The sequence below is a fragment of the Nyctereutes procyonoides genome, unplaced genomic scaffold (genome assembly GCF_905146905.1).
Source record: "Nyctereutes procyonoides isolate TBG_1078 unplaced genomic scaffold, NYPRO_anot_genome, whole genome shotgun sequence".
Classification (NCBI taxonomy): domain Eukaryota; kingdom Metazoa; phylum Chordata; class Mammalia; order Carnivora; family Canidae; genus Nyctereutes; species Nyctereutes procyonoides.
In genome coordinates this window covers 22,282,878-22,304,135 of record NW_026575160.1, presented here as the reverse complement: position 1 = coordinate 22,304,135, position 21,258 = coordinate 22,282,878, and the positions used below count along the sequence as shown (strand labels likewise).

General features: G+C 38.9%; 1 protein-coding gene across 5 annotated transcripts in view; it reads left to right on the top strand.

The window, feature by feature from the left end:
• ELMO1 (engulfment and cell motility 1) overlaps nucleotides 1-21,258 on the top strand; it is a 523,965-nt gene that overhangs the window by 168,167 nt on the left and 334,540 nt on the right. For all 5 annotated transcript variants that reach the window (XM_055314755.1, XM_055314756.1, XM_055314757.1 and 2 more), the window contains exons 7-8: nucleotides 4,283-4,318; nucleotides 14,596-14,695. In XM_055314755.1, coding sequence (XP_055170730.1) covers nucleotides 4,283-4,318; nucleotides 14,596-14,695 — 136 coding nt within the window. The remainder of the gene's footprint in view (nucleotides 1-4,282; nucleotides 4,319-14,595; nucleotides 14,696-21,258) is intronic.

The window sequence follows — 21,258 nt, the reverse complement described above, 5'->3', positions numbered from 1 at the left end:
GAGGAGCAAGCAGCTCCCTGGACCAAAAAGAAGCTGCTCTGTGTGGTCTGCGGGCCCCAGCCGTGAAGGCTGCTAGGTCTCCCCAGATCCATCTGGCTGATTTCTTGGATCCTGCAGTTAGCAGAGCGCAGGGAGTTCCAACTGGAACAGCCCTTCTGGAGCCCTGCCAGGAATTTGCATCACAAACACCCAAGGGGCCAATCATCATGAGCTTTGTCAGCCGCTGTGTGGCAGAAAAATCCCTTCAACTGGATCTTCCTCCTTTCCATCGCTCTTTGCTTTGTCTCTGGGACTTTGTCCATCTGTGCAGCCACACTGCAGCCCAGTCTAAGTTAAGGGTGGGTGATGGTCCAGTGAGGCCAAAGAAAAGACCCGGAAATAGCAATGGAGACACAGGTTTATTGGGGAAACTTATAAACAAGGAGTCTAGAAGCAGTCAACTGGACAAAGCATCTGCTGCTGGGATCGGCGTGCAGCAAGCTTTTATAGCACGGCAGCTTAGCCTAGCAACTGTCTGCAGCCTCTCCCTTCTTGCACGGCCAGCCTTCCAAGGAGATGAAGGCCTGCCATCTGGACACCCTTCATTACAAAGGAGACCCTCCGGGTTGAGCATCCCCGGGAGCTCCTGACCCTGAAGGCTGCACAACACATTCTTCTACACATTCTGCTTGATTGGAATATAGAGGGTGATGGGATCTGTACAATCCTCAAGACAGTGATTAGCAGGGACATTCAGGATGTGTTTGCACAAATGAACTCTGCAGCTTCACTTTGAAAGTGAAAATGGACATGAGAAGGGGTTACAGAGCCTGTTTAGAGAGGAAATGATCTTCTGCTAGGGAACAGAATGCCATACCTTGGGCTCAGGTGAGAGGTTTCTGGCCACCCTGAAACATCAACCTTATTATTTTTTTCCTGGTATGTTTCTTTTAAAAAAAATCGGTATATTGAAAGAAAGAGAGAGAGAGAGAAAGAGACAGAGAACCTCAGGAAAAGAGACTTCATAACGAAAAGTTCCTCTTTGTTTATGCTTCATCTGAACCCAAAGTGAGGAAGTTGAGAAGAAGAAGCACTAGTCAGGGAGAAACTCTCAAGGCCAGAAGAGTCTGCTGCGGCAAGTAGAACACATATAAAAACCTAAAGGTGCTCAGGCCCCAGGCCAGAAAGCTGTTGTGCAAATTTGCGGGGATAGCTTTATATATTTTAGACCCACACGAGCACACACAGGGACACAGATACACACACCTCTGCCCCCACATACACACTTATTTTGAACCAGTCTGTTAAACAATAAACTGAAGCATATTAAAAATTTTAAGAATTTATTTGAGCAAAAATCAATTAGAAGGGGTCAGTGCCAAACTGAAAATGGTTAGGAGTGCTGCACCCACAGGGGCCAAGGAAAAGACTTTTATAGAGAAGAGGAGGAAGCAAAGCAAAGCAATTGTTTGATTGGCTGCAGCGTAAAGCCTAGCTGGATGTTTGTGATTGATTGTCCATAGGTATCGGGGTTTTTTGGTAACCCTGTGGCATTCACGGGCTTAGATTTTGTCTTCTTTATATAGGCCCCTGGCCTTGGGACAACCTCAGTTAACGGCCTCCTTGCTTAATTAACTCAACAGTTCTGTGCTTACTGGAAGAGTTTCCAGATCAAGTTTCACACTTGTCCATGTTGTGTCCTTGAACACAGAGCTCTAACTTCAGAAAGCACCTTGCACCAGTCTGCCCTGTCTTTATCTCGCTCCGTGTGGAACTAGTCCTGAGTGGTTCCTTTTCTCTCATGATGTCGGCACGTTTTAAGATTATAGTTCAGCCACTTTCAGAATATACTACAATTTGGATTTGTTAAAAAGCAATTCATTACAGGTGATTTTTAGGAAGAGATAAAAGCCTGGCTCTCATACAGATAGAAGAATGAGCCTGTGTTAAAACAATTTTACTCATGTGATGTGAGGGATTTAGGCAGATGTTTTAACGGTTTCAAAAGAAAAGTCAAAAGGGCACCAGTTTCTCTGGAGCAAAGGGTTTTGTAAATGAATTGCAAATGAAGGCAAAGCTGGCTTTTCACCTGTAAGGAGGAAGTCCATTAAATCACTAAAGGATAGGACAAAATATACATATTCATCAATTAGCTACGACTTAGAGGCAACCTGGCTGTCATCTGATAACTCAGAAGGATATGCACTACTTCCCATTGGAACACGATTTTTTTTTCCTACAGGCTTATCCTGTATTGCTTTTTGTTGTAAACCCATATTACTCATCTTTGGCTGGAATATCACAGATGCCTTGTGGTTATTTTTTTTTTTCATTGGATCCTGTTGATGGCACATGATGTCTGTTTGTCTTATTCCTGGTTTCACTTTGGCCAATTAAGAGAGTGTGTAACAAGGGTCTCTACTGTAACACTTTTACCCCACTGTGTAATTAATTAATAATTAATAATTTTACTCCAATAAATTGGAGTAGTTAGACCCTGGAAGACAGAAAACAGTACAAGTCAGGTTTGTATGCACCCCCCACCCCCACCCCCATGAGATGGGGTTCTTTAACAACACCGGCACACCACTCTTTGAAGTGTGGACTCATTCGGTCCTGTTTAATTCAGTAAGCTGGAACCTGGCACTGCTGTCACTTATTTGGGTGCTCAGTCTGTTTCAGATCCGGCTGTGGAAGCTTCAAGCAGCCTTCTGTGTCCTTCTGACCTGTCTCCCATTATTCTTGGAGCATTTCATTCCTTCCTGGCCCAGTGAGCTGTTCTAGGCTTATCTAGAGCTTTCCTTGCCTCAGTCCTTCTACAAGGAGCCCTATTTCTTTTAGTGGATGGTAGTGTTTGGCCCTTGCAAGAGGACCCAACCCTGCTCAGGTCTGCCTTCCTGTGGTCACCTACTACTTTCACCCTGAGCAATGGCTTTTTGAAGGAGGGAAGAGGGAGGGAAGGAAGCTAATGATTTTTTGTTTGTTTGTTTGTTTTGGTTTTTGTTTTTCAAAGGCAGGTAAAGGAAGGGGATGGGGAGGAGGAAGAAGATGGCTATATATGTTTTTACTGACCCCCTGACCCCTCTCCACCCCACCCCACCCCACCCCACCTGTGATTTACTGGAGACTAGATCTGATCTCCTTGTGGTCAGTTAGGTTTCTGAAGTGGTTACATTTTATGTGGATGAAAATGAAACTTAACTTCTTCTGAAGAGCCAAATCATTCATCAACCACTTACTGAGAATTTCTCTTCCATGTGCCTGACATTATGATACTGAGACCCAGTGCTAAGACCCTGCCTTTAGGAAGCTGGGAGGTCAGTGAGTTGTCCTACCTAAGTCATATGGTTGATGTTTCTCTCAGCGAGTGCAGGTGTGAGTGCCACCCTCAACCTGGTCAAGGAAGGGAAATCAGAGGTCAGGAAGGCTTCCCAGAGGAGAATTCACTAGAATCTGGTGAATTTGGAGTAGGACTTAGCTAGTTGGTCAGGCTGGTTAGCAGGAAAGAGTATTCAAAATGGAAAAAATTTGGCAGATTGGAGGGATGGTAAGTGGTTTGATAGGATGAACATGACTTGTTTTCTTATCTTCTTGACCCCAGTTTTTGTAAGAAGCATAGTTGTCCTTTCTTGCAGAAAAGACTTGTCTATTGCACATTTTCTTTTTTGCAGGCTACCATCACAGAGTCCCATATTGTTGTCCAAGACTATTGAAGTATCTTGGGATGTCTTACCTGCAAAGAGGCAATCTTTTCTCAAGAAAAGGCAAAGTAGAATTAGTGGGCATTTTCCCAAACAAAGATAATCCATTATTTCTTCATTGTTGAGCATATACTTCAGAACTGGCCTAAGTACCTTTTGGCTCCATGTTTTTTCATTGAAAATGTACCCATTCAAAAAAAAAAAAAGAAGTGAAAGAAAGAAAGAAGAAAGAAAGAAAGAAAGAAAGAAAGAAAGAAAGAAAGAAAGAAAGAAAGAAAATGTACCCATTCTTATATCTAGGAATTTTCTCCCCATTGAACACATACCCATTCTGATCCAAATGGAGTGTTCTGGTTGTGTTTACTCTTAAGTCAATGCAGTGGGTTGGTGATAGTAGTTTAATTCTTGTCTTTTGATTGTTCTTTTCACTGGAGAACGCCAATTTCTTACCTTGAATAATGTTTTGAAGTGAAAAAAATCCTTTACATCATGGCAGTTAAATCTCCCCCATATCTAATCCTGAGCTTTCTTCAAGATATGTTCTTTGTAAAAATTATTGCTTTCAAACATGCTTCTCATATGGTTTCTTTCAAATTTTGCAGACGATACCAGAAATTGCAGAAGATCATGAAGCCTTGGTAAGAATTTATGATCAATTAATATAGATGATGTAACACTTCCTTCTTCTCTTCATAATTGAACTCTGTCCTCTGACTGATTATATAACTATGCATCTAGATATTTTGAGTAAGTGAATTTTTTTGCTTCTTTGATGTTCTTATTAACAGGTTCTTCAAAAATTTATCCCCCCTCCTGCTTTTTTCTCTACTTTGTGGTAGAAAGGATACTTTATGTTTGTTGCCACAAAATGATTACATCAGAGTTGCTATCCTCTTCCTGGAACAAAGCTAGGCATAATTTTATGTATTACTTTAAACAAGAACTCCCTTTTTTGTAGCCTGTGTGATGTTCAAAGTCAAAAATCTTTGATTTTCTTCAATGGCTCAGTATGAAAAAGATACACATTAGAAAAAATTCAGGATTGAGGTATGGAATGAAAATTATTTACTCGTAGTCTCAGGAAGTGCTCAGTCACCTATCAGGTGAATTGCATGATAATTGTGTTTGGAGATCTCAGAACTTCTTTTCTCAGAGTTTTTCCTCGTCAGTGCGTTTCTTATCCACTAAACAAGGTGAGTCCAAATAGGGTCTCACAAACCCTCTGCAGTAGGCAGAACAAATTTCCATTTTGCCAAGTTGTTAGGCAGATAATTTCAATTTAAGGAGCAAGACTGAACAGCATCTGAAAATGTGCACCTTAGTTTTTGAGTCTTCAGAGAAAATTCTGATCGCCTTCAGGGTCTAATACTGGCCTTGAGTTATTCATCTTCTTCTCCCCTTCCCACATAGAAAAAAAGTGTACACTCTTTAGTTATTAAATCCTAATAAAGCAGAAAGCACTTGAGTTTTTAGGTGAGGTTTTTAAAATATTTTTGGTATGTAAATTTATTAAAGTAGAAATACTTAATGGTAATGGCAGCAGAAGCCATCTTTTATGAAGATTTTTTACTCTGTTCTGGGCGCTGTCTCAATGTTTACACTCATTACCTTTGATTCATACTTGTATCCACCACACGAGATCAGTATAATGAGAATTATCTCCTTGATGCAGAAGTTAAAATCAGGTGGTGGAACTGGGATTCAAACTGAGTTTTTCTCTGACAACCTCATACAACTTGCTAACGTAGAGGAATTTGGAGGCTCTGACGCCAAAGTAATTTCTTAAGCTTTATCTGCCAATAGTTTTAATCTTTTGGTATGTAGGGATGCTGGAAGTATGCCTACACATGGACCATGGTTTTCACTTATCTAACATAGACAAAATCAGTGCTCAGGGCCTTCATTCTGGTGTTGGCATAATATTTTAATTAGACTTCATACAGATAACAATTATAAAATCTAGACAAAGCAGTGTAAACAAAAACACTTAAGTACAACCATTTGAAGAAACTGGATAGCAACCTAAAGTAGACAGGAAAAGGGAGGTCAATCCTTGAAAGAACAAATGGGCCTTGGATGAGATTTGTGTGTTTGTACTTTTTGCCTGAAGATAACCACTCATCCAGTTAGCATGGGGTGGTTGAAAGCCTCAGTCAGCCCCAAACTATTTCTTCTTAGTAACTTACCAAGACTGAGGCTTATGAGGGAGAATCCATGAAAAAAGGGAAGCTCAGAGGGTATGAGATCCCGTACCTACACATCTACATATACCCGCCTATAAACTCTGCCCAAAGTGGAAGTATGAATGCACATGTGTGTACGTGTGTATGTATGTGAGAACCCCAATGGGCCTGGTAAAGACAGCAACTAGAAATGGAAAGAACTGAGAAGAGATTTCAACTGCCACTCACTGCAGAATTTGGAGTTTGATTCTAGCTAGGTTTCTTTCTGCTCTAACAAAACATTCTTCAGAAGAACAAAACTGGATATTGAGACTTGACAATTTTATTCCCAATGTTCAGAGTATAATAAAACATTTATTCCCAATGTTCAGAGTATAATAAAGAAATTAGCATTCTTAAGAAAAAAGTAAAGTAAGTAGTAGAAGCTGAGCCTGAGATGCCCCAGGTGTTGGAACTAGCAAATGAAGATTTTAAAGGAACATTTATAAATTAGAAGACAAAAATATTAGTGTAATGAGTGCACAGATGAGAAGTCTTAGCAGAGAAATGGAAACCATAAGGAATAACCAATTGGAAACTATAAAACTGAAAAGTATAATATTTTAAATGTATGGGAGTTGAAGAGGGCAGAAGAAATAGTAAACTTGAAGATGTATCAGCCCAAATTCCCTAGTCTGAAGACTGGGCAAAATGAGTAGTGAGTAATTGATTTGTGAGATGGTAACAGTTGATTTAAAATACATTTAATTGGGGTCTCAGAAAGAGAGGAAAGAGAATGAAGCAGAAAAATATTTGGGGAAACAATGACAGTTTCCAAAATTTGTTGAAAAACATAAATGTATAGGGCTAAGAAGTTCAGTGATCCTAAGTGGAATAAATAGGAAGAAAACTGTATGTGGAAACATCATAGTCAAACTTCTGAAACTTAAGGATTTTTTTACGTATTTTTAGAGAGGGAGAGAAAGAGAGATCGAGTATGAAGGAGGGTGGGGAGGAGAGGGGCAGAGGCAGGGAGAAAGAGAGAATCCCAACTAGATGCTCTGCTGAGTGCAGAGCCCGACATGGGGCTCGGTCCCACAACCCTCATCATGACCTGGGCTGAAGTCAAGAGTCCCACACGCTTAGCTGAGGGAGTCACTGGAGGTGCCCTGAACTTCTGAAATTTAAAAATAAAAGGATACCTGGAAGGCAGAGAAAAACAGCTTATTACATTAAGAGAGTAAAATAAGAATGAGAGTGGATTTCTCATTAAAACAAGTAGAGGCCAGTGGGCAACATTTTAGAAGTGCCAAAAAAAAAAAATCCCCCAAAACACAAATGAAAACTTGTCAAGCCATAATTCTTATCCAGGAAAAATATCTTTTGGAAATGAAGGTGAAATAAAGACACTTTTAGATGAAGGAAAACAAAGGTGGTTTGTCGTTAGCAGGCCTACACTATATAGGAAATATGAAGGGAGTTCTCCAGACTGAAGGGATGTGACACTAGATAGAATTCAAGATCTATGGAGGGAAATTATAGAGATGTGGATAAATACAAAAGACAAAATAAAGTTTTTGTTTTAAAATTTTCTTCTGTTTCTGGCGTGCTCAGTCTGTTAAGTGTCTCACCCTTGGTTTCACCTCAGGTCATTATCTCAGGGTGGTGAGATCCTAAAATCCTGGGTCTGAAGCCTATTCAAGATTCTCTCCCTCTCCCTATGCCCCCTCCCACCCCCACATGCTTTCTTTCAAAAATAAATAAATCTTTAAACAATTTTTTTCTCATATTTCTTTAAAAGACAAGTGACCAGGATCCCTGGGTGGCACAGCGGTTTGGCGCCTGCCTTTGGCCCAGGGCACGATCCTGGAGACCCGGGATCGAGTCCCACGTCGGGCTCCCGGTGCATGGAGCCTGCTTCTCCCTCTGCCTGTGTCTCTGCCTCTCTGCCTCTCTCTCTCTGTGACTATCATAAAAAAAAAAAAAAAGACAAGTGACCATACAAAGCTAAAAGAAGGATAACTCAAAAGCCAATAGAGGAATTAAAATGGACTATAAAAAATATTTGCTTACGCAAAAGAAGGTAAGGAAAGAGAAACAGAACAAAACGTAGTTGAGACAAACAGGAAATAAATGATAAATTGACTTAAACCTAATCATATCAATAATCAAGTCTAAATAGATTAATCACTACGATGAAAAGATTACAGATCAAATTTGAAAAAGCATGACCCAGATATTTGCTATTTATAAGAGATGTCCTAGAAATGCAAAGGTGAATGTAGTTTGAAAGTTGGAAAATGCATAGGTATAAATGTGAATAATACATGTGATTGTGAATAATAATAAAACTAAGTTGTTTCATTAATAGCAGACAAAATAATACTTCAAGACAATATTTTGTCAGAGGTAAGGAAGGATAATTCATAATAAAATGGTTAACTTATTAGGAAGACATAAAAGTGTTAAATGTTTAGTTAATTTAAGATTTCAAAAAGCTTGAAACAAAAACTGACAACCAAAGGGAAAAATAGACAAATTCATAATAATAATTGGATATTTTAACACTGTCTTCTAACTTAGGAAAACTTGGCAAAATCAAGGTATACAGTATTTGATCAACACTATAAAGATCTTGTCTTTTTATATAGAGAGCATCACGTTCAACAGTAGCAGAATGTGTACTCTTTTCAAATGCATGGGCAATGTTCCCCAAATAGACCTTATACCAGGCCATGAGAAGTCTCAAGAATCTTCAAATGATTGAAATTATACAGATTATATTCTTTGACCACAAGGAAATTGTATTAGAAATCAGTAACAAAAAATTTGCTGAAAAGCCCCAGATATTTGAAAATTAAAAGACACCCAGGAGTCAGGTAATAAACCCAGGTGAAAATGCAAAATATTTTGAATTGGATGATAATAAAATACAATATAGCAAAACAAAATCTGTGGATACAGCTAAAGCAGTGCTTAGAGGGAAATTATAGCCTTAAGTGCCTATATTGGGAAAGAATGGTTTTAAAAAATCAATGATCTAATTTTCTACCTTAAGAAGGTAGAATAAATAAGTGTGAATTACATAAGTAGGGAAAGGAATAAAAAGAGGACCTATCAGTGAAATAGAAGACATATAAATAATAGAGAAAATTAATGCCACAACTGATTATTTTTAAGTATTTAGTAGGAAAAAAGAAGAGAAAAACCCAAACATTAATACTAGGAGTAAAAGAGGAAATATTACTATAGGTTACACTGCAGGTAAAGGATTATTGTGAATAACTTTATGCCAATAAATTTTAAATTTTAGATATCAAATGTGCCAGCTAATCAGACCATCTAATGAACACTGGTGCAAAAACCCCTGGCAATGTATTAACAGATAGAATCAAATGATATATAAATAGGATAATACATTGTGGCCAGTAAAGGTTTATCCCAGAAATGGTTTAATGTTTGAGAAGCAGTCACTATGATTCAGCATTTAGTAAAACAAAGGCGAAGACTTGAGAAAAATTTTTTTCATAGATACGGAAAATAATTAGTAGATACAGAAAAAGCACTTCATAAATCCAACATCCATTCATAAAATTCTCAGCAATCTAGGAACAGAGGGAACTTCCTCAATCTGATAATGAGCACCCACAAAAACAAAACAAAACAAAACAACAACAACAAAAAAAACGCGTCATACTTAATGTTGGAGGACTGAATTCCTGCCAATCTCTGCCCACTTAAAAACTGGGGATACAGTAAATATGTTTACTTTATACACTTGTGTTAACATTGTACTAGAGTGTTTAGCTATAGCAATAAGTCAAGAAAGAAAGAAAAGACATAATGATCAGAGAAGAAGGAGTAAAACCAACTCTATTCATAGAAGACATGACTGTCTATGTAGAAAATCACAAGGAATCTGTAAAGAAACCGTTAGATCTCATAATTTAATTTAACAAGGTTTCAGGATACAGCGTCAGTGTATAAAAGTGATGTATTGTTATACAGAAACAGTCAACAACTAGAAAATGAAAGTTAAAAAATTCCATTTGCAGAGTGTCACAATCATAAAATTCAAAGAAATAACTTTAACAAGAGGCATATAATATCTGTTCACTGAAAAATAAATACGTGGCTGAAAGAAATTAAAGACCTAAACAAGTGGAGAATATGCCATTTCCTGGAAGATATAATATTGTTAAGATAGCAGTTCTCCCCAAATAAACCTGTAGGTTCAATGCAGTAGGATTATTTTTTAAGATTTATTTACTTATTATATAGAAGGAGAGAAATCATGAGCCCCAGGAGGGTCAAAGTGGGAGACAGAGAGAGACAGAGAGAGACAGAGAGAGAGAGGGGAAGCCGACTCTCCACTCAGTGGGGAGTCTGACGCTGTGGCTCCATCTCACGACCCTGAGATCATGACCTAGGCCAAAACCAAGAGTTGGCTGCTTAATCTACTGAGCCACCAGGTGCCCCCAACGCAATATGATTTTTTAAAAAGACATTGCAGACCAATCCTAAAACTTAAAGGAAATGTATAGCGCCTAAAATAGCCGACACAGTCTTGAAAAAGCAACAAAGAGAAACCAAGTTGGAGGATTTCATTAACTGACTTCAAGACTTACTAAAAAGTTATTAACACAGTGTGATACTGGTGTGAGGCGATAGATCAAAGAAATAGAATAGAGTCCAGAATTGATTTGCAGTTAAATTTTTAACAAAGGAGCCAAAAGAACGTTTGCACGCAGAAGGCATGCTATGAAATCTGAAGGCCAAGGGAATGTCTAAAGGGTGATTTAGAAATGCATAACCTTTTATGTATATAATGTTTACCATATACAACAGGAAACATTTGGAAAAATTCAAAGGGCAGAGCAGAACTATATTCATTAACTTTGAGAATTAAGGATCTAGTGAGTATGATGGATAGGATTTATCGATAACTTTAAAAAGTGGCCTTAACTTGCATCTTATCTCCCCTTCTGCCTTGGGCATGGCACCCAGCCGAAACATTTGGAAGCACTGTTCTTTTATAAATTTAGCAGCTTAAATTGAAATGCTTTGAGATTGGCTGAATTTTGTTGGAATGAAGATGGTCTCTACTGAGTTGATGAGAAACATTTATTTGAATCATTCCAGCACACATGGTGTGTTGGCTGTGACATGGCTCTCGACCAGCATGTAAAGTTTGCAGTCGGCTTAATTTGTGGCAGGCAGTACTGCAAAATCTTTAGCTTAGCACTTTATAAAAAACAAATAAACCAAACAAATAAAAGTGCTCCCGCATGTGCCATGTGGTGGCTTTATACTTGTAACCCTTTTAGCCTTGATCTTGTGCACATAGCCTTGACTTCAGACTCGGGGCCTTGGCTCCTGCCTTCTGTCTTTGGAGTCTGTGTCACTCCTCTAGGATTTAAAGTAAACATCTATGTCAGGGTTCGATAAGGGCTTTTATAGCTGCATCATTTGAAATTAGGTGATTGAGTCGCTTGGATTTAGAATGCAATAACATGTTAGCATGGACATCTTCTCTTTGCAATTAAGGTTTTGAGGTTGAATTACAAAAAATTCTCTCTTGTGGAAACCTTGTATGCCATCCAACAACCAGCCACAGTGAATTATACTTATGTCGTATGTGCTATAAATACATATGTAGCATATTAAATGTGTATATTTTATATTGTAATAATACAACACATATATTTGATATCTGTTATATATAATGTGAAAATAGAATATATATGATCGAAGAATATATATAGAATATATTAAAATATATCACATGTATAAATAAAATGTTATTAAGTAGTAGTTCTATAAAATTGGAATATAAATTATACAACATTTATATAAACTGTTATTAGATGGACCAAGGGAGCGATCCCCTGCTCTGGGCATCTTGGTGTGTGTTCTGGAAGAAGCTTCTCTCACTTACCAGTCATTCACACTGATGGATAACAGCAAAGCATATAAAGTCCTACCTGCAGTTGCAGAAATGGTGCTCCACGTCCTTCACAACCATGGAGATTGAAATCCTGGCCCCAAAAGCAAAACGTGGATATTTGGAAACCAAATAATACTCTTTCTCTTTCTCTCCATCTTTCCTCCCAAGTCCTTGCATCCTGCCTGAGGAGTCCATGGGCAGAGCTCTGGAGCATTTGAGGAAGTGGGACAATCCCCAGGTGTTACTAAGGCCACTTGGATGATGGGCCCCTTGAGTGGGGAACAGAGTCATTTTGCCTGCCGATAATTAGCAAATATAATTTATTTTTTGTTTCTAAAGCAGTGAAGGAAGACTAATCCTATCTCTGTTCTCAGCTTTAAGTAGCTCTAGGGGATATAAAGTAAAGAGTTGGATTCCAATAGCTTTTTTCTTTGTCATTGTCTGTTTCATTGCTTGTACTGCGAGTGACAACACGAAGCTGTGTTTTGCACTGTATGGAGGCCATGGATGCCATTCTCCGATGTCGATGTCGTGTATAATGGGAGTCTTTTACCCGTTGAGGTCTTTTAACTTGCCACATATATGCAAATGGCAACTATTAGTTACCATGTTTGTTCCCCCCTTTCTAAGCAAAAAGGACAAAAAATATGCTAATGGTGTTTACCACTAATGCTATAATAAAAAAAATACATTAGCTAATATCGTTTACTACTAATACTATACATTATTACGTAATAATATCTTCACAGTCATACTAATGCCAAGATGTTTTATTAATAAATCTTACTAATTGCTTTAATACCTGGCTCTCTTATTTTCCCGAGGCAATTTCCTTTTTTATTTTTTTCCTCTGCATAATCTGACATCTGGATTTTCTTGTGATTCATTGTAGAAAGAGTTGTTTCTGGATTTTCTTTCTTTTTTTTTTTAATTTAACCTTTCTTGATACTCTTTTTAACCCATTTTTCATCTTTCTACTTTTTCGGGGGGGTATTCTCCTTCAAGTAAACTTGGGTTTTCTGGTCTGGATATTTTGGGGGGCATGTCATCTAGGGAGAGCCCCTGTAAGATTGGTATTGCCAGTATGTGACTCTGAGAAGCCTTTAAAAAATGTATTTCTGACCTGAGTGGTTTGGCTCTCCTTGCCTTTTTTTTCTCCCCCTGGACAGAGAATCTTTGACACAACAAAGGCAAACATTTGAAGATCATGAACTTCATTTACCTTTCTAGAAGATCACTTTTGTGTAATGATCATAGCTAACAAGCACATGTTGCTACATATGCACTACACACTGCTGGAAAAGATTGAAGTGTGGTAGCTTGTTCTGTGTTTCCCCAGAAATCCTAAGTAAGGTATCACCACCACCACTGGCACTTTTAAGAAGGAAACTGAGGCACAGCATGCATCAGTAACTTGCCCACTTCGAGTTGCAGGGGAAACTTGTATCTGATTCCAGACACCACCCACATAATGGTGTCTTTCTCTTGCATCCCATCCTCTCTGATCTCTAGTAGCTTGGGATCACGGTCTTCTCCTGAGAGCCTCACAGCCTCTGAAGTGATGCAGAAGGCCCAACCAAGGTCATCCCAGAGGCTGGGCTGAGAGCACTGGCCAGAAGGGAAGTTACGAAGCTGTTTTAAAAGAAATAGGGGACTGTTTTCTATTCTCTTTGCTGAAAATAGTTGAGAAGTTTCATTCTAAACATTCTATGAGACTTTGTAGTGTAACAATTGTGGTATGTAGGAGTCTGGAGATTCGAAATAGAACAACCAATTTTATTTTTTTTAAAGTCTCAAGTGCATGAAATCTGTGAGATGGCATACATGGGCAGAAATCCCGATGGGCCTCATTCAGTGTACTTGAAGAGAGTACTTATCTTGAGAGTTAACATTTATTATGCTGATAATTTACGGTAGAGGTGAGTTTCTGTAAGACTCTGAGTGTCTGTTAAGTGTTGTTTTGAGAGCATTAGAAACCAGGATATTGTCTGATGAGGAACAAGGGTCAAGTTGTTTTAGAAGGATAGTGCTTTTGCCTGAGTGCATCTGATCTCTGTTCTGATTTCTAACCCATGCATTCAAACCTTCTACAGCCTTCCAATCACAGCAAATAATCATTATTTTCACAGATATTCTATAAAGCCTATTAATAAGGATATAATGCTGGCCAGTGTAACATAGAAATGAGTACACTCACTTACATATATATTACATATATATGTAATATTTGTATCGAGGTGTTTGTGTGTGTGTGTAAGCACTCACCTAGACACACACACATACGCACATGTGTATATAGACCACTCAGATCCTCTGCAAAGTGTTAGTGATCTTACTAGAATTATTTCTAATTATTAGATACCCGTGAATAATAAAAGAAGCACATTGCCCTCTGTTGGCTGAGATTTTCTTTAAGCTACCATCTACTGAATGCTTATATGCTGTACGTTATTAAGTGCATTACAAGCAGCCCTGTATTAAATAGGTATCATTATTCAGTTTTTCAGCCAAGCACACAGAGGCTCAGGGGGATTAGTTAATGGCCCCATATGACACAGCTCACCAGAGTGAGAGTCAGTATGAGTCCAGGTCTGTCGCACTGAGGCCCTAGCTTACTTTGCAAAGCTCACCTACCTTCTTCCCACTGACTCACATTTTTGAGGAAGTTTCCTATGGCCCAGCTGCTTATCCCAGTGATCTTTTACAGATCCGTTGCATTCACTTTTCTGAAGCTTTCTCACCTCTGTGTCTGTCCTCCTGCTCAGCTCTTGGTCCCATCTCCATTAATCCTCTTTGTGTTTTCCAGCTTTGGAGACATGCTGTCCTTCACCCTGACGGCCTTTGTTGAGCTGATGGACCATGGGATAGTGTCCTGGGACACGTTTTCAGTGGCATTTATTAAGAAGGTAATGCAGCTTGTGCTTTTTGAGGTTCAAATCCCTTTCATAGATATTTTGCTCTGCTTTGAGGATATTGCTTGGTGGTTTCCTTTCTTCTTTGTGTTACAGTTGGTGTGCCTGTTGAGAGTATTATGAATGTGGGGGTCTGGGCACTTAAATTCTGTGTGCAGATGACCTTGTCTCCCCACCAGGATCATAACGGCTTGTTCACGAGAACCTTCACTCAAGGGAAATCAAGGCTTCACGTTGTCAACACCACAGTAGTGGTCCCTGCTGTGTCCCTGTCCGGGACTCAGTTCTTCTCAAGACCTAAGTAGAGTTCCTTTTTAAACTTTCTGCCCTCAGTCAGCTATTCAGGGAACAAGAAAGAGGCAGAGTATAACTGCTTTCCTACATGCCTGGGTTTAAAGCAGGGACGTAAGAGAAGGAGGTGTGCTTGGGTCCATGCTTCTTAGGCGGAGCCCGCTTACTTGTTATCATGGGGCAATAAATGTCTCTGGGATCAATTGCTCCTTCTTTAGGAGGAAGCTAATAAAGGGGTGGGAAAGGTGGACTTGGCGTGGGAAGAGAGGGAAGAAGAGCTCCCCCCATTCCCCACAGGTGAGTTGTGTAAAGACACATTTGCAAACCTACAATTCTTTTTCCTGTCCTCTAACAACAAATAAATAGTCCTGTCTTTGTAACTGTTAAATATGGCATTAAATAATGGATTATTTTTGCTATTTATTAATTTGTTAATTGACTTTCCCTCTCTTTGTAATTGTGAAATGGTTTATAAGAATATTGGCATTTTTCTTCCTGTTGTTGTATTGGGAGTGAAGAGATGTTTGGAATTCATACATTTCTAAGTATAGATTTCTGGGAAGGGTTATGTGAAATAAAGACTTTCTAAGAATCTGTGCAAAAGCTGGAAAGTCAAAGCAAAATCCAGAAGAATCACTTGAATTTTTTAAACATTCTATGTTGAAATCATGATAGGCTTATAGAAAAGTTGCACAAAGTAGTATAGACTATTCCCATATACCTTCATCTAGCTTCCCCTAGGTTAACATTTTGCATAATGATGGTACAATTCCCAAACTAAGGAATTAACAGTGGTGCAATACTATTACCATTATTTGATTTCACCAGTTTTTACTGTCCTTTGTCTGGTTAAGGACCCAATTTGGGATCCCACATTGCATATAGTTGTCTTCCAATCTGACAGTTCCTTGTTTTTTTCCTGAATTTTCATGACTTTTGTTGAGTACTGGTCAGTTATTTTGTAGAAATCCAAATCAATTTGGATTTGTTTGATATTTGATGGTTTAATTAAGGTGATGCATTTTTAAAAAGATTTTATTTATTTATTCATGAGAGACATAGAAGGGGAGGGAGAGAGAGAGAGAGAGAGAGAGAGAGAGAGAGAGAGATAGGCAGAAGCAGGCTCCATGCAGGAAACCTGATGTGGGACTTGATCGCGGGACTCCAGGATCATGCCCTGAGCCAAAAGCAGACACTGAGCCACCCCCAGGTGTCCCGAGGTGATGCATTTTTGGCAAGAATACCAGAGAAATAATACTGTGCCCTTGTCAGCTCATTGTATTAGGGTCCATGCTGTCTATATGTGTTAGTAATGGCGGTGTTGACCTTGATTATGTGGTTGAGGTGGTATCTGTTGGGTCCCCTCACTGTGAAATTACTCCTTCTCCTTTTGAAGTTAATCAGTATCTTGAGGGGGACACAATCTTGAATTGAAGGGCACAGGAGAGCCCCTGTGGTTGAATGAGGGTGTTGGGAATGGAAACCTCACAGATTGCATGATGTTGCATGTTTATTTCAGACAAAGAGCTGATTGGGAACTCAGGGCCTTCTCAACAGACCTCTGAATTTTCTTTCCTTATATAAGGGCATAAAGCCAAAGGAAATGATTAATGGGAACCACTAGAAAAGGAAGCCTCTTTTTGCCTGTATTATTCAGTGATACAAATTGCTAAAGAGTAAAGAAACAACTGTAGATGAGAAAGCCAGAGAAATTTAAACTGTAAATTATAAATGCAAAGTACAAATTGCTGTGTTCTGTCTTTCTAGGATAAAAGATCTAGAGAAGTAAGTTCAAATTGGAAGGTACTGAGTTTTGTGGATTTCTCATACTTAACAAATATTTTACCCCATTCTGGATTTACGGCAGGCCTTTCTTTGCTACATTCAAATTGCCTTGCCTGTCTGTTGTTAGAGCCTCTTTGGCTCTAAAAATAATGCTGTCCTGAATGCAAATTCCTTGAAGTTGTGTTGTGCTTTCATCCACAGTATCTCTTGTGATCTCACAGCAATCCTTTCCAGAATAGAATAGGCTGTCTTGCTATTCCTGGTCAGGAGGCAAGGATGCAGTCAATGGCTTGGGGAGGTTAAGTGATGTCACAGGGAGTGACGTGTTATCAGTCCCATGGTTAAGGGCTTCTTCCCCCATGTCATGCACTTGTGCTTTCAAGTGGTGGAAAAAATAGCTCCTGAAGACTTGGTGAACTGACATCGCCTCTGTTCAGCCCTCCCTGACCTCACTGGTATGGAGTTAAGTGATTTCTTCTCTCCATTCTCCTTGGATCTCTTCTTTGCCTTTGTGCTAACACTCACCACATTCTGTGAATTCTTTTTTCTTTTTACTGGCTCCCAGTAGACCATGAGTCCTAGGAGGCTGGCATCACAGCTTTCTGCATGACTTTATCCTTGGGGCCTGGCACAGAGTAAGACATTAATATGTTTCTGTGAAGTGAATGAATGAAATTTGTTTAGGAAGCATTTTTTTAAGCCCTAGAACTTGAAGAAGAGAAGGAATATAATGACATTGTATTTAAATATATTTCAAGTCAAATTTCAGTCATGAATGGAAAGGAAGAATGTCAATAATTTAATACCTAACTACTTAAGAAAATGGTTCTCACTCACTAAAATTAAATAAAAAAGCATCTAAGGAAGCAAGGACTAGCAGTCTTGGCAGTTTAAAGAGAAAACGAAATATTTTCTCAAAAAGCAATACATTTAACAAATCTCATGTTCTCATTCCTGGTCACATTCTCTTTCTCTTGCATTGCTACTTAGACCTCAATCCCTTTGTGTGAATCTGAAAAATGGTCATCAGAAAATGACTTTATAATTGATAGTTTTTGTAAGGTTAACTTTTTTTATTCATTAGCTGGATCAAATTCAGCACTTTGACAACCCAGGAATTGTATGCAGTCAACTGTCTTTTAAATGGAGCTTTATCTCGACAAAACTCAACTAGGAAATACACTGACAAAAGATGCTTATCTCTGTGGTCCAGACTTGGCTTCCTATTAATGCCAAATTCATACCACTTTGGAGAAATATATTTTTCCCTGCCAGCCCCTGTCTTCTTCTTTACTGTTTTCTTATGTGGGGATCTAAATTCTAGTTTGCAGACTTTGTCTGCAATAAGTAAGGTCATTCCATAAACATTTGAAACATGGAATCCCTTGATGCCAATATATAATGTTGCTTTTTAAAGATTGCTACTTAGGGAGAAGGTAGGAAAGTATGGAGAAGAAAGAAAAGAAAACCAAAACAAAATAAAACTAAAAACCCATAGAACTTTCTGTATTGGGATTTGGTTTTCCCCTAGCCAAATATAACACCAGTGCCTTTTCTTGGAAGGAGTGTTTCATACAAATGCTCTTACACCCTTGGCTCTGCAGGAAGGCCTGGTTCACCCTATGGTGTTCTCGGTGCCTGGACAAACATCCAGCCAGTTCTGTTTAGATACCCAGTAATTTTTACCTCTTAAAAACTTGAGAGATTTATGGGCCTGTGCCCAGATAATTTAAAATATGGCAATGGAGCTCATGCTCTCTCTATAGTTCTTTTTAGTTTGCACGGGAGAATTTTAAGATCTCATTCTAAGTTATTCTTAGGAGGTGTTTATGTGATTTTAATAGTTTATGTCATTGATTCATGCACTGTGATGCTCTTGGCTTCTTAGAAGCCATGCAGTTACTCTTCTGTATTATTTAGGTAACATTTTTAAGTGAATGGAAACATGTGGAAGTAGTATATACACTTATTGCTAACTCTTCTTACCTCTTCTTTCTTGTGGTACAGTCTTACTTTCATGCAGCTGTGCGTTGGCTTATAAGGGCTGGCTCACCTGTGTCAGCCAAAAGTGTAGTTACGGAGCTGGGGATAATCTAAAGGCAAAGAAAGTCATTATTGATTATTTTTGTTGGGGGAGGGTATGGGAAGACAAGAGAAATTAAAATTTAGCCAGAAAATCTTTAATGCTCTGTAACTATACTAAGACTAAGACCCATAGTTTTAAAAATAGAGAAAATAACATTTGTATTTTGATGAATTTGTATGTGCACTAATGAGGAGCCTGTCCACAGGCATTAGGTTCACTCAGCACTGATGCCTTGGTTATTAGAACTCCTTAGATGAAAATATTGGGTCATTTAAATGTCTGGTTAAAACAACTGACACATAAAGACAAAAGATAGAAATTAGTTTAAAAACACCACTAATATCATCCACAGACTTGTATGTAGGTCTCTAATGTTTTGCATGCCTGCTATCTGCTCGGCAGTACTCAGCTAAGCGTGCTACAACATGCTCCTACAACAGGCTCCTTCTGTAGCCTGCATCAGGATTGCTCAAATGACAGGTTCTATACATCACAAAATAAGTGAAATAATAGAAAAGATTAATATTAAAAATATTTTGATGAAAGCAAGAGATTAATTGTATGGGAGAGAAATATATATAAATAACCAATGGAAATGGAATATGTAATGTGGAATTCAAATATGAATGAATTAAAATAAAGACCATGAACTATTTTACGAACATTGAGCAAGCAAGCCCCTTCGGAGCATGATCACCAGTAATTTGTAGAGAACTTTGAAACCCATTATGAGAAGGTGTACTTTGTATCAGCAAACACTGAGAATTCTGGTTGGATATTTAGAGAAAGGAAATATTATCAAAAGGATATGTATGGAAGGAAAGGATAAAATTGTATTGGAAGGGAATCTCGAACAGAGAGAAAAGTAAAGAAGATGCTTAGGAATCCAGGAATGAGTTGGATCCTGGGCCAATGTTGTACATGTACACCTGAATGCGTATCAAAGGGGAGACCTCACAAATGTGTTCACAGGGATAGAGCACAGGAGACTGGGACTCTGAGTCACTAATGATTATGACAAATTTGGAAAAAGGTGATAACTGAGGGAGGAGGATTAAGAAGACAATAAGTGGGGCGCCTAGGTGGCTCAGTGGTTGAGCATCTGCCTTTGGCTCAGGCCATGATCCCGGGATCCTGGGATCGAGTCCTGCATCAGGCTCCCCATGGGGAGTCTGCTTCTCCCTCTATGTCTCGGCCTCTCTCTGTATCTCTCATGAACACATAAATAAAATCTTAAAAAAAAAAAAAAGACAGTGAGATTGGTTTTCACACCATTTAATTTTAGGCTTTGTTGGATATCTAAATGGAGCTATACTTTAAGATGCCAAGAATAAGCAATTAACATACTTTATAGTAAATGGCTTTTTTATTAATAAATTTATTTTTTATTGGTGTTCAATTTACCAACATACAGAATAACACCCAGTGCTCATCCCGTCAAATGCCCCCCTCAGTGCCCGTCACCCATTCACCCCCACCCCCCGTGTAAATGGCTTTTTATCTCTCTGTCTTTGCTAGACTATAAAGTCATTAAAAGTCATAATCCTGTGGATTTTGCTTATTTCTCTATTTCTGGATCCTAGGACAGTGTAAGCCTGTTTGGTGGCACCCAATCCATACGTATGACTTGGATAAGTGAGAAGAGAGTGCAAAGGCTGAAGGGTAGGGGAGGGAGTCTTGATAGTAGGCTCTCAGGTGGGAGATTCTGCATGAAGCCTTTGAGGTACATCCAAATTGACTAAATGGGGCAGCCCCGGTGGCCCGGCGCTAAACCGCCGCCTTTGGCCCGGGGTGTGATCCTGGAGACCCCGGATCGAGTCCCACGTCAGGTTCCCTGCACGGAGCCTGCTTCTCCCTCTGCCTTTCTCTCTCTTCTCTCTCTCTCTGTCATGAATAAAACAAAACCCAAATTGACTAAATGGGGACAAGAAAAGAAGCATGGATGGAGGAATTAGTGCCGAGAAAATCGGAAGTATCCTCATCAACAAACTTCTTTGTGAGTTCTTCAGTTTTTTTAATAAGTGCCAGGAATTGTGCTGGGATAATGGAAAATGGTTGAGGTGGTGTCAAGGAGGAAGCTGAGGAATTGGCATTCTGTTTAGAAGAGGTCTAAGGGATGTGTTAAATCATGAGCTTAGGGTGAGGGTAATTGGATTTTTGTCAGAAAAAGATGGCCTTAGCTTGGTAGATTTGACAAAGGGGAGCAGATTGTGAGCATTAAGGCAAAGGCTTGCCAGGGACAGTAAACACATTGGAGGAGTTTATTAGCCATGAAAGGAGCTCAAGCAGCCTTCTGAGAATCTTAAAATTCTCGTACTCTTCCTGTACTTTATGTTATAAAATAATAGCTTTTTGGAATATAAAATGGTAATATTACTATACTACTTCCTGTCGT